This window comes from Cervus elaphus, chromosome X (assembly GCF_910594005.1).
Source record: "Cervus elaphus chromosome X, mCerEla1.1, whole genome shotgun sequence".
Lineage (NCBI taxonomy): Eukaryota > Metazoa > Chordata > Mammalia > Artiodactyla > Cervidae > Cervus > Cervus elaphus.
Window position 1 is genome coordinate 107596270 of NC_057848.1, and position 13063 is coordinate 107609332.

The window sequence follows — 13063 nt, forward strand, 5'->3', positions numbered from 1 at the left end:
ATTATCTGGCTCATGATATTAGCAGTGGCCATCTTGAGAAACTCTAATCTAGGTGGAGAGCCTGGGTCTGATAGAAGTTGTTTTGATTTGGTCTCTGCTTTTTTCCACCATACTTGCTGTTTTTCTTTCTCTTTGTGTATGTGCATGCAGACACACATGTACTATACATGTGTGTATGTTGGGGATTAACCATGGAAGTAAATATAGGAAAGACTCTCAAAGCACCTGAATAGTATTACTATACTGTGAAGAAATGAGTGTGCATCATGTTGAACTTAAAGGGATATTCACTCGAGGTACTGGGTTCCTCTGGATTTGTAGATACAGTGCACACCTGAGGACCAGAATTACCTGCCAGCGCTTGCCTGGGTATGTCTCTTTGTCTCTGTATCACTTCTGACTCTAGTGATTCCCAGACTTCATATGCCTCAATTCCTACTTGTAGAGCAGGCATCAGGGGCTGCTGTCAGTTTTAGGATACAAATCTGGCTGGAAGTGCCTAGAAGCTGTCTTAAGAGGTGCTCCTGGGATTTTAGGACAGATTGGGTTCTTTCTCTTAGATTGAACTGAGAGGAAAAGTGGGGGGTGGCACTTGTGATGATTGCCTAGGCTTTCCCCCAACAATCTTACACATAAAAAGATACTGTGATGAACCCAGGCACTGCAGTTGTGCACATGCAGGATCCAAGGAGAGAGCAGTGCACATTGGAGGAAGGAATGCAGCCGTTTGGTGTACAGAAGGGATGCCAGAGCATCTGGGTATATGTTTGTCATTTTGTATGTGGGCTTCAATTCAGAGCCCTTTCATTTGTGTGATAGATAAGTTCCTATATGCTCCTTATTTCCATGGACTAATGGTGATTAACCTTTTCGATTTTGACATTATAGGTAATGAATGAAGCTCATTCTTTTAGGCTTTACCACAGTGCTGGTGTTTGAGTAGAAACAAAGACTGGAGTAAGAATTCCTTTGGTGTAGCCCTGAAGGAATTGCAAACTCTTGTAAAACCTCCACCTACAGTGTGCAAAAGGCTAAAGTTTGTAACACAGTGGTGGGGCTCTGTGAATGACCAAATATTGTACCAATAGCTAGTGTTGGTAAAGTCCTGGAAACTTGGCCCTTTTCAGAGTCCCTCCTTTCCTCTTCTCTTAGGCCATCCTCATTATGTCAGATGAGATTCATGGATGGCACAATGCTGAATTCTGAGTTCTGCTGATGGAAGAGGGAGTTTAGTCTGTGGACTTCCTTGGGAGGTTATGTTTGATTTCCATTCCTCCTCCTTTGCTGCCCCTCTGAGTTTGTGTGGGGTTTCTGCATTGGGAGGGCACTTAAGTTCCTGAAGGTCAGGAGTTGTAGTTGAGCCTTCAGCCATTAACATATATGATACAGTTCAACGGTGATGCATAATGTTGAAGATATTTCCTTGGTTTGATAAAAGAGAGTCCATTTGAATATCAATATATGATTGTTTCTCTATTATCTATGACAAAGGAGAAAAGTGATGGTACAAGTAATCCCAAGTATCACATGATTTACATGTTTTTTCTGTTGAGTTTTATAGTATATTATTGTGATTTTTTAAAAATAAGCTTCACCTACATGTTATTAGATTATGAGAAGTCAGAGTGGGATTAAAAAGAAGATGAAATATCCAATAATTGTGCAAGGGAAACAACTATGGACGACCCATATTTCAATTATGTAGTTTATAGATATTATGGCCAATGTTCAGCAATGGCTCAATATCAGACCACTGTTCTAAATGCCACTACATTCTTGAAATGGGAGTGTTCTTTACTGTATATTCTTTATATGGCTTTCCTGAAATTTACTTCCCTGATTTTTTCACATACTAAATACTACAGCCCTGATCTTTGAGTGATAAACAATCATCTAAAATTCTAACTTTTTTCCCCTGGATTTTCTCTTCCTTTTCTTCTCACTGGCCTTTTCCCTCCCATTTCTATACCAACATCTAAATAAAATAATCCTGATGAACTTATCATAGGTGTATAATATGTCTAGATGCAGAGCTCTTTGAATCTATCCTACTTGGAATTTGTGAGCTTTTTGGATGTGTTGATTAATGTTTCTCTTCAAATTTGGAAAGATTTTGGCCAGTATTTCTTCAAATATTCTCTCTGCCCTCTTTGTACTGTCTTCTCTTCTGGGGCTCCCGTCATGTGTATGTTGGTGTCTCTCAGGTCTGTAAGGCTCTGTTCATTTTTCTTCATTTTTTGATCTTTCTTTTCCTTAGATTTGTTAATCAAAAAATAACCTATTTTCAAATTCATTGTGGAGAAGGCAATGGCACCCCACTCCAGTACTCTTGCCTGGAAAATCCCAGGTACGGGGGAGCCTGGTGGGTTGCCATCTATGGGGTTGCACAGAGTCATACACGACTGAAGTGACTTAGCAGCAGCAGCAGCAGTAAGTTCATTGATTCTTTCTTCTGCTTGCTCAAATGTGCAATCTTGCTCTTCTAGTGAACTTTACACTTCATTTTTAGTTTTCAGTTTCAGAATTTCTGTTTGGTTCATTTCATAATTTTTATGTCTATAGTAACATTCTCTATTTGGTGAGATATTGTTCTCATACTTTCCTTTAGTTGTTTAGATATTATTTACTTTAGTTCATGAAAAATACTTTTAATAACCAATTTAAAGTCTAGTAAATTCAACATTTGAGCTGCCTCAGGAACAGTTTCTATTGATTGCTCTACTTTTTATCCCCTGTATGGGTCATACTTTCTTGGCTTTTGGTAATGATTTTGTTGTTGTTGTTGTTGTTGTTGTTGTTGAAACTGAATGTTTTAAGTTATACAGTGGTGTATCTGGAAATCAGATCCTCTACTACCATCTCAGGGTTTTTTGTAGTTGCTTATTTTCTGAATTAATCTGTAGAGTCTGTATTCTTTTTCATACTTGGCCACTTAAGTCTCTGATTGGCTAGCTTAATGCTGAGCTAATGATTGGACTGAGATTTCCTTTTTAAAAAATTTTTATTGGAATAAAATTGCTTTACAATGTTGTGTTAATTTCTGCTGTACAACAGTGTGAACCAGCCATATGTATACACACATCCTCTCTATCTTGAGTCTCCCTCCCATCCCTGCCATTCCATCCCTCTAGGTCATCACAGGGCCCTGAGCTGAGCTCCCTGTGCTTTCCAGCAGCTTCCCACTAGCTATCTATTTTATACATTGTAGTATAATATGTCAGTGCTGCTTTTTCAGTTTGTCCCACCCTCTTTTTACCCCAATATGTCCACAAGTTCATTCTCTGTATCTGTGTCTCTATTATTCCCTTGCAAATAGGTTCATCAGTACCATTTTTCTAGATTTTATATATATGCATTAATATACGACATTTGTTTTTCTCTTTCTGACATACTTCACTCTGTATGACAGGCTCTAGGTTCATCCACATCACTATAACTGACTCCATTTCATTCCTTTTTATGACTGAGTAATATTCCATTGTATATATGTACCACCACTTCTTTATCCATTCATTTGTTGATGGATGTCTAGGTTGCTACTTGGAACCAGTAAATCTCCCAGTCTTTGCTAAGGGGCTCTTTGTGTATGTTGGGGGCATGTCTTCAACACTTAAGCAGGTAGTTGACATCTTTACTTTAGCTCTCACTCCCTGCTTGTATAGAGGCTCAAGGTCAGCCAGATGTGAGAGTTGAGACCCTTCTCAGGTATTCCTGAGCATGCACATAGCCCTGGGCATGATCACAGCTCTACACATGAACATGGCCATTGAGATTCCAAGGAATATGTCAGAGTTGTTCAACCCCCCATAGATATTTCCCCAGCTTTTCCTTTTAAGCTTTTTCATTAGCCTGTCTGCCCCATCTGTTATCCACTGCCTTAGACAACTATGATGTTAAACAACTGCCACAGATTGTTTTCAACAAATGCCCCTGGGGAAAAGAATGTTTGTACTTGGAGAGATCTCAGTCAGCTTAAATAAAAACAAGGCTTGTGAGTGGGATATTCCAGGGAACCAATAAGTCAAATAATGGCAATTATCTGAAAATGGAGTTTGAGAAAGCTCCAGTCCCATTCTACATTCTCCTGTGTCTGCTGGTTTTCAGGGTAATGGTGGGCTCTTAGTTTTTAAAACTGGAGAAGGCAGTGGCAACCCACTCCAATACTCTTGCCTGGAAAATCCCATGGACAGAGGAGCCTGGTAGGCTGAGGTCCATGGGGTCGCTAAGAGTCAGACACGACTGAGCAATGTCACTTTCACTTTTCACTTTCCTGCATTGGAGAAGGAAATGGCAACCTGCTCCAGTGTTCTTGCCTGGAGAATCCCAGGGACGGGGGAGCCTGGTGGGCTGCCGTCTATGGGGTCGCACAGAGTTGGACACGACTGAAGCGACTCAGCAGCAGCAGCAGTTTTTAAGACTAGTTTGGAGTTGGGGATGGGGATGGGAATAGGGAAAATTTAAAAACTACCAAATCTCAGTCTTACTGAGATACAACCATTTTTCTTGAATAAATGTTTGCTGGATTTTCATTTCTACCTCTTTTTTAAAAAAATTGAAGTATAGTTGATTTACAATGTTATGTTAGTTTCAGGTATACAGCACAGTGATATATATATATATAATTATTTTTCAGATTATTTTCCCTTATAGGTTATTACAAAGTATTAAGTATGGTTCCCTGTCCTTGTTGCTTATCTATTTTATATATAGTACTATGTATATGTTATTCCCAACCTCCTAATTTATCCCTTCCCCCTTTCCCCTTTGGTAGCCAGAAGATTGTTTTCTGTGCCTGTGTGTCTATTTCTGTTTTGTAAATAAGTTCATTTGTATCTTTTTCTTAGGTTCCACATATAAGCAATATCATATTTGTCTCCCTTTGCTGTCCACGTGAAACTATCACAACACTGTTAATCAGCTATATTCCAACACAAAATGAAAAATGTAATTAAAAAAAGATATTTGTCTTTCTATGTATGGCTTACTTCACTTAGTATGATAATCTCTAGATCATCCATGTTACTGCAAATGACGTTATTTCATTCTTTTTTATGGCTGAGTAATATTCCATTATATATATATGTGTGTGTATGTATATGTATGTGTGTATATATATATATATATATACCACATTTTTGCCCATTCATCTTTTGATGAACGTTTAGTTTGCTTCCATGTCTTGGCTATTGTAAATAGTGCTGCAGTGAACACTGGGGTGCATGTTTCTTTTCAAATTATAGTTTTCTCTGGATATATACCCAGGAGTGGGATTTAAGGATCGCATGGTAACTCTATTTTTAGTTTTTAAAATAACACTTCCTGGATTGCTGCAAGCCTTTGGTTAATTTTCCAAGTTCCAAAAATCTTAATTAATAACAGTGTTTGCCAGTGATCTCATTGGTTGAATGAAGGAAGGGATTTTTCTGAGATCTTTATCATTCCTGCTGATGTCACTCTGAATTCCTAAATATATATGACTTTTCTGTTGTTGATGGAAAAGTGAATAGTCCTTTTAAACAATTTCAAATTTATAGAAATTTTGCAAAAAATAATACAAAGAATACCTGTATACCCTTTATCCAGATTTGCCTATTGTTAATATTTAGCCTCACTTTATTTATCACTTTTTCTTGTGTATGTGCATAATCTTTTTCCATTTTAGAATAACTTGCATACATCATGTCTCCTTATCCTAGCTACTTTAGTGTATGTTTCCAAAGAATAAGAAAATTCTCTTAAATGATCACAGTTCAGTAAACTTAACATTGAGATAATTACTTTATCTTCTGTATTCCTATTTTGTCAATTGACCCAATAATATCCATTATATTTTTTTTTCTAATTCAGGATCCATTCTAGGTTCATGTACTACATTCAGTTGTGATATCTCTTTTGTCTCTTAAATGGATCCCCCTATTTGCTTGTAAGTTCATAAGAAAGAAGAGCCATAGTAATTTTTCTAGGAATAATATTTCAAAAGATCGACTTAAATGGTAGCCTAGAAAACTCTCTATTTCTTCATTCTGAAACCTCCCACCCCAGATCCAAAAGAGTCATCAGGTTAGCAAAAAGAGAGATATGTAGCCATCAGGATTCAGGTATATTCAGAGAATCCTCCTAGTCAATGGCATTGTCCTGTTTCTCTCTTTAGTTTAATATCTCAAACCTATCTCCTTCCTCTTCTGACTGCTATCCCTTTGGTACAAAACACATGACAGAAACCATTTGCTCAGGTTTAATTTGTCACAGCATACCTGAGAGAGGAGCTTCACAAAATAGCTGGGGACCACAGTGAGCTTTCCTTCTAAGAGATGTTAATTAAATTTTGTATGAAGGAGCCCAGGTGCACTAGCAAATATCTTTTCTTTCCAAGCCAAAATGTAGCAGACATTTCCCAAACAGACCTCATCTATGTACTTGTTTGTGAAAATCAATTAGTGTTATGAGTATCTGATAACTTCCCTAAAACAAAAATCTGTCTTGATGGCAAGGTCTATGAGAGAATTCTTTCTACTTTCATTCCTTTGGCCCTCAGTTATCTTCTTGAATATTCCACTCCCCAAACATTAATTTGAAGTGATTACTTTCTAGCACATTAGACCCTTTGCCAGTGCTGTAATCTAGCCCTCCCAATGTTTTTTCCACCCTTCATTGTCTTACCTGCCTCCCCCAAGTATGCACACACATTTATGGCCTGAAGCTTATGACTGCCTTGGGTATGGAGTCTTCCATAATCTACTTACCTATGGTACCATAACCTACCTGTCCCTTCGTAAATTATCTTAACCCAGTAAAAATCTGGTTATAATTGGTCCATTTTTTATTTGTGTAAAAATGCCTTTTAAAACTAATTTTAATCCTTATCTAATTTTAGTTTATTCAGTACATATTTGCTATCTTACAGAATTCTGTAGCTTTTTTTTCTTTAGCTTTAACTTAGTGTTTTTCAGCACTATAGCCATTGTACTTTAGAGATCTAACAGATTAGGTGTTTCAGTTTGAAGCCTTTCCATTTTATAACACTTCTAAATGGTCAAATGTCACATATCCTGCTTTTGGATGACTTGTTCTTCATTTGTTATGTTCTTGCCTTTTTCTGCCTCTTCCCCTCCCCCCAGGTCCATACTATTCTATCCACCTGTGAACTGCTCATCTTTCACCTCTGACTAATGAAATCTTTACCATTCTTATCCTCCTTAACCAAATTATACATGCTGAGAAGATAGAGACTTTGTTTTGTTTCTTTTGAAACCTTACATGGCACTAAGCAATGGTACCTTGATACTTACTGTAGGTGCTAAATGATACATGCCTAGATATTAACTGAATTGTATTGAAAAACTGAACTATACTTCCATGAAGCTTTCCTTGGTAATGTGAGCAATGATGTCCTTGTTTGTCTAAATGTCTAGTTCTCTTTTACCTCTCAAGGTACTATATCACAAGCTATTTTGAACTATATGTATACATGTATATACTTGAATTTTTTCCCTGAAACCCTAAATCCATAAGGTTAAAAGTCATCTGGAATGAATCTTCATTAAAATTATAAAACTTTTATAACAAATATATATAAATGAAATGGATAGTACCTTTTTAATTAGTTGACATGCCTATAGATAGGTATTAATTATTGCCAGAGTATGACAGGCTTAGCATCAGTTTTTCTTTCTTTCTTTCTTTTTCACACAGAAAAAGAAACTTTTATTATCTTGAATGCTGGTGCATAACCAAAAAACAAACTTAATTAGAGTAGGAGACAGAGGGAAACTTCACATACTGAGGTGGACTTCTGGGCAGATTAAAAACTTTTAAGGGTTGTTCATAGTGTCTTTTTTAGATGTAGGGCTTTCCTTTTACTGGAAAGTTTTCACTTAACAGTTTTTACATTATGAAGTTCAACCAGAGTCTTTTGCCTGTAAAGTTAAATGAAAAAAAAGAGCAAGTGAAACAGAAAATTCTCTAGTGTATACTGATGTTTGAAATAGTTTGTGTTCTTTGTACTTTCATGTACATTTTACTGTCTAAATTTGAAACTTTATTAATGGCATCTTAAGTTTTGACTTATAAAAATGTTCAAGGCAATGATTTTTCTTGAATTAAAGATTACAGTAACTTTAAAAATGATCAAGATACATGTACAAACAAAATCTCAGTTGTTCTTGGAAACATTTTAAGATATAGCACACATGACACACACTTCTTTTGGGACTTGATTATCCTTTGGGATACTGAAGAATACTCAGTAGAAGATTTATTTTACACTAAAAATTTACCCTTTGATAACCACAACTTGGATAGATCACAAAGTTGAATCTTTAAAGTTTTCTCAATATTCTTTCAGTCCAAATAACTCAAAGACATCTCATGTCCTAAGGTGGATAAATCAGTTACTTTTTCTTATATAATTAATATCAGTGGACTCTTGTACTGGAAGTCTGTCTTGGTCATAACTTATTCTTGCAAAGCCATTCCTTACAGTGAAACATAAAATATATTTTCCCCAATGCAAAGAAATTAATCTGAATAAACAACAACGTCAAAGCCATAAGTGTCTCAGGACATTCTTCAAAACAGGACTCAACAGAACTAAGATACTTTTCTTTAACAATTTTCTTCCTTTTTCTTAACTGTGCAGTCACTACCTTATTCTACTCTGCAAAATAAATAAATAAATAAATAAAATTCAAGGTTTTCATTGTCACAGAACTACTTGGAATGAACCCAAAAGACAGTGAAATGCTGAGTCTCTCCTCAAGCAGTGTCCTCCTCTCTTGACAGCATTTAACTATTCTCTCTCAATCAATAATCTCACTACAGCCGAGTTCTTTGGTCAGACGATTGACAACCGTAGGTGAAAGAAGCTCTTTGATAAAAACCAATTGATCAAACGGGGTCTTCTCATTATGCATCTGAAACCCGCCATCCAGAGCTGCTTCTATGGCTGTGGAGGTTCTCAGAAACATCTTGTTGGCTTCTTCAAGGGCCGCCGATACTTGATAGCCCGCACCACTGAGAGGCTTCTCTTCCTGATAGTCATCGCTCTCGAAATCAGAGCCCGCGATCTCGCCTGGCTGCTCCCCAGGGCTAGGCCGGCAAGCTAGGCCTCGGGGCCCCTGTGGCTCCCCCATTTGCTGGGCTGCCTCCTCTTGCATTGGGCCTTCCTCCATCTGGGCCCCGGCGTGGGAAGGGTTCGGGGATAGCTTCCGGCCCCCGCCGCCTGCCTCCATATGCGGAAGGTCCCTCTCGCCAGGCATCACATCCATCTGCAGGTCGTTGCTCTCCTCATAGAGCTCGGACAGCTTGTTCATTTCAGACATAGTGCAAGCAGCTCAACCTCCCCGCAAGGAGTTCCTTTTCCACCTCTTTATGTTTTTTTTTTTTTTTTTAAATATAAATGAGCATAATCTTGCTCGTGTAATGGAATGGGAATGGAAATTTTATCATTGTTACCCAATTCTTTAATCTCCTTTCAAGTTATTTGCCACAAATTGCAATGGTCTATTATAAAAAAGTATTTTAATGATTTATAAGCTGAACATCCTCCTTTAATTTTGATAAAAGAATTAGATGCTATCTCCCTTGCAAAACGATGTTTTGCCCAGTTAATAGAATAATTGACTTTTTTAGCATCTACACCAATATTTGGAATTATTCCTTTATTTAGTGCCTTGGAGATTTTTATACCATGGGACTCTGTGCACAGGTAAGAAGTATGCATTTCTTTAGTAAAGATGGGGAAGGAGACCTTTAGTAAAGACCTTTAGTAAAGATGGGGAAAGATAGTTCAAGGAGACCTTTTTTTTTTCAGATTCTCAGGCAGTTCAGATTTATGAAAGAATACAGATGGATGTTTAAGATCTTCCAGTGGATTCCCTTGAAACTATCATTGCTTCCTTATTCACTGAAAAATCTTCATGATACAGGCCACAGTTTTAAGACCACTGCTCTATAGCATTTAGCACATTCCTGTGTTTCCTGAATATTCAAAAAAAAGTAAATGAGTGCCAACACTGATTAGAACTATGGAATGGAAGTATTAGTACTAGTGAGTCATAATCATCAAGGTGGGTCAAAGGTACCCCACCTTAATCCCAAGTGAATGAGAGTATCACATGTTTTTAAAGATATCTCTGGATCAAAAATGGCTTGCCTTCTTCCTGTTTTCCATACTTATGCCTAGCATCTTTTATTCTCAAGATAATATCTCATTGAAAGTCTATAGTTTTATAGGCTTATCTTTATTGTTTTGAAATGGTGACACTCCTAGTTGTACTATCTTTATAGGCAGATGTAACTGAAGATACAATTTGTGCCTATTTGTATGTTCAACTAGTATCTCCATTGTCTTGGTAAGCATATTAACAACCACTACTATTTTTTACATATTCAGTTTTTCTAACAAAATCTTCCTTATTAGTTTTTTAGCTATTTTGAACTTTTAATGAGATGTTAATAAGTGTCTTTATTTTTTAATTATTGATCATTATAGTGGGTAAAATGGTAGCCCTCAAGAAGATAATTTATTAATAATACCCTAATCCCCAGAACCTGTTAAAGTTACCTTATTTGAAAAAAAGAGTCTTTGTAGATGTAATTAAGTTAAGGATCTCAAAATGAGGCAATCACCCTGGATTATCTGGGTGGGCCCTAAAGGCCGTTACATGTGTCCTTACAAGAAAGACGCAAGGGAAGATAGCACAAGCACACAGAAGAAAAGAGACACGTGGAGAAGTTAATGTGAAGATGGAGCAGAGAAAGATGCAGCCATAAGCCAAGGAATGGCATCAGCCTCCAGAAGCTGCAAGGAATGGACTCTCCCCTGGAGCCTCCAAAGGAGAGTGTGCCTTGGTGACACCTTGATTTTAGACTTCTTGAACTGTGAGGGAATGAATTGCTGTTGTTTTATGCCACTCCTTTTGTGGTAATTTGTTATAGCAGCTACATTAAACTAGTACAATTATTAATGTGGTTCAAGTCCATGGTACTTTGAGGACATGGGACCGATATTAAACATCTGACTTCTTTGCTGACTTGGATTTGGTTTGTTTATCATGGGGGAGTAGGTCATTTGTATTAATTACATTCCAAACCAGTAGTTTCCCTAAAGGTAATTATCAATTTTTAGATAAATAATGACACTTTTTTTTTTACCACAGGAGAAAAATAAGACATAGAGACTAATCATAACCTTTGAATGTTATTCAGAAGTAAGGGCTTCTGTCTATGGGAATGCAGAGTAACATTGGTAAATAAGCAGTCCAGACTTGACATGAGCTGTTATCATTGACTAAAGGCAAAGAAATCATTCAGCCTTAAAACCGAGCAGTTCAGGTAGAGGAATGGGGAGGTGTTAGTTAAGTCTCTGAGTTGCCTGACCATTCAGTTCACTAAAGAGGCATTTAATGCATAGGATGAATATATATGCTCAGCAAGTGTCTTATACAAAATATGTACTCTAATTTTAATTTTATATTGTGTTATTTATTACTATTATTATTGTTACTATTACTATTTAACTCATAAACTGCAGTTCACATGGATGTCTTTTAAGATCTATGAAGAAGGTGTGCACGCTGCCACCTTGAAAAGTGTCCTTGCCAAGAAGCACTTGTAATTGAGGTCAAGAGACAAGATATATGGGCTGTGATTATAAAGTAATCAAGGGGCTTCCTTGGTGATCCAGTGGTTAAGAATCTGCCTTGTGGAGTAGGAGGATGTGCACTCATCTTCTCCTGCAAGAGCACCAAAATCACAACTAGCTGTGAAACAACCATCGACAGGAGGATGCAGGAATCCACCAAAAAAAGATACCCCATGTCCAAAGACAAAGAAGAATCTGCAGCAATATGGCTGGAGAGGTGCAAAGACGATAAAATCAAATCCCATACCCACCAAGTGAGTGACCCACAATCTAGAGAACAATAATACCAAAGAAGTTCCCCCACTCCCCCACTGTTGTGAAGATTCTGGGCCTCACATCAGGCTTCCCAGCCTGAGGATCTGGCAAAGGTACTGGGAATTCCCAGAGAATCTGACTTTGCAGGCCAGTGGGATTTGATTTCAGGACTTCCACAGGACTGGGGGAAACAGAGATTCCACTCTAGGAGGACACAAACAAAACCTTGTGTGCACCAATATGTAGGGGAAAGGAGCAGTGACCCCATAGGAGACTGAATGAGACATACCTGCTAGTTTTGGAGGGTCTCCTATGGAGGTGTGGGTTGGCAGTGGCTCCCCACAGGGATGGAGGCCCTGGCAGCAGCAATCCTGGAAGGGGCCCCTGGCACAAGTCCCCTTGGAGGTCTACTGTACAGCCTGTAGACCCCAGGGTGGGGACACCTCAGACCAAACAACTAACAGGGAGAGAGCACAACCCCATCATCAGCAAATAATTGGATTAAAGTTTTATTGAACAGGGTCTTGCCCACCAGAGCAAGACCCAGTTTTCCCCACTATCAGTCCCTCCAATTAGGAAGCTTATAGAAGCCCTTTAGCCTCATGAACTAGAGATCAGACAGAAGAAGCAAGAAGAAACACAATCCAACAGCAGCTAGAAGGAAAACCACATCACAGAAAGTTAATCAGAATGAAAAAGCAGAGGGTTTTGTCCCAGATGAAGGGACAAGATAAAACTCTAGAAAAAGAACCAAATGAAATGGAGATAAGCAACCTTCCAGAAAAAGAATTCATAATAATGATAGTGAAGATGATCCAGGGTCTCAGAAAAAGAATGGAGGCAAACATTGAGAAGATGCAAGAAATGTTTGCCAAAAGACCTAGAGGAACTAAAGGACAAACAAACAGAGATGAGCAATACACTAGAAGGAATCAATAGCAGAATAATTGAGGCAGAAGAATGGACAAGTAACTGGGAGGACAGAATGGTGGAAATCACTGCCGCAGAACAGAATATAGATAAAAGAATTTAAAAAAATGAAGACAGCCTGAGAGACCTCTAGGACAACATTAAATGCACCAACATTCACATTATAGGGGTCCCAGAAGAAGAAGAGAGAGAGAAAGGACCCAAGAAAATGTTTGAAGAGGTAATAGCTGAAAA

The 13063-nt window shown here is 37.8% G+C and overlaps 2 protein-coding genes across 3 annotated transcripts in view; one reads left to right on the forward strand and one right to left on the reverse strand.

Annotated features, from left to right (window-relative positions):
- NEXMIF (neurite extension and migration factor) overlaps positions 1 to 13063 on the forward strand; it is a 213984-nt gene that overhangs the window by 38029 nt on the left and 162892 nt on the right. The window lies entirely within an intron of this gene.
- LOC122689734 (EP300-interacting inhibitor of differentiation 1-like) lies at positions 8799 to 9320 on the reverse strand. Its single transcript, XM_043896427.1, has one exon. It carries the CDS (start codon positions 9318 to 9320, stop codon positions 8799 to 8801), a length of 522 nt encoding a protein of 173 aa, XP_043752362.1.

Bases quoted from the DNA above. Each gene is read 5' to 3' on its own strand.
- LOC122689734 (XM_043896427.1), bottom strand. From the start codon at position 9,320: ATGTCTGAAATGAACAAGCTGTCCGAGCTCTATGAGGAGAGCAACGAC.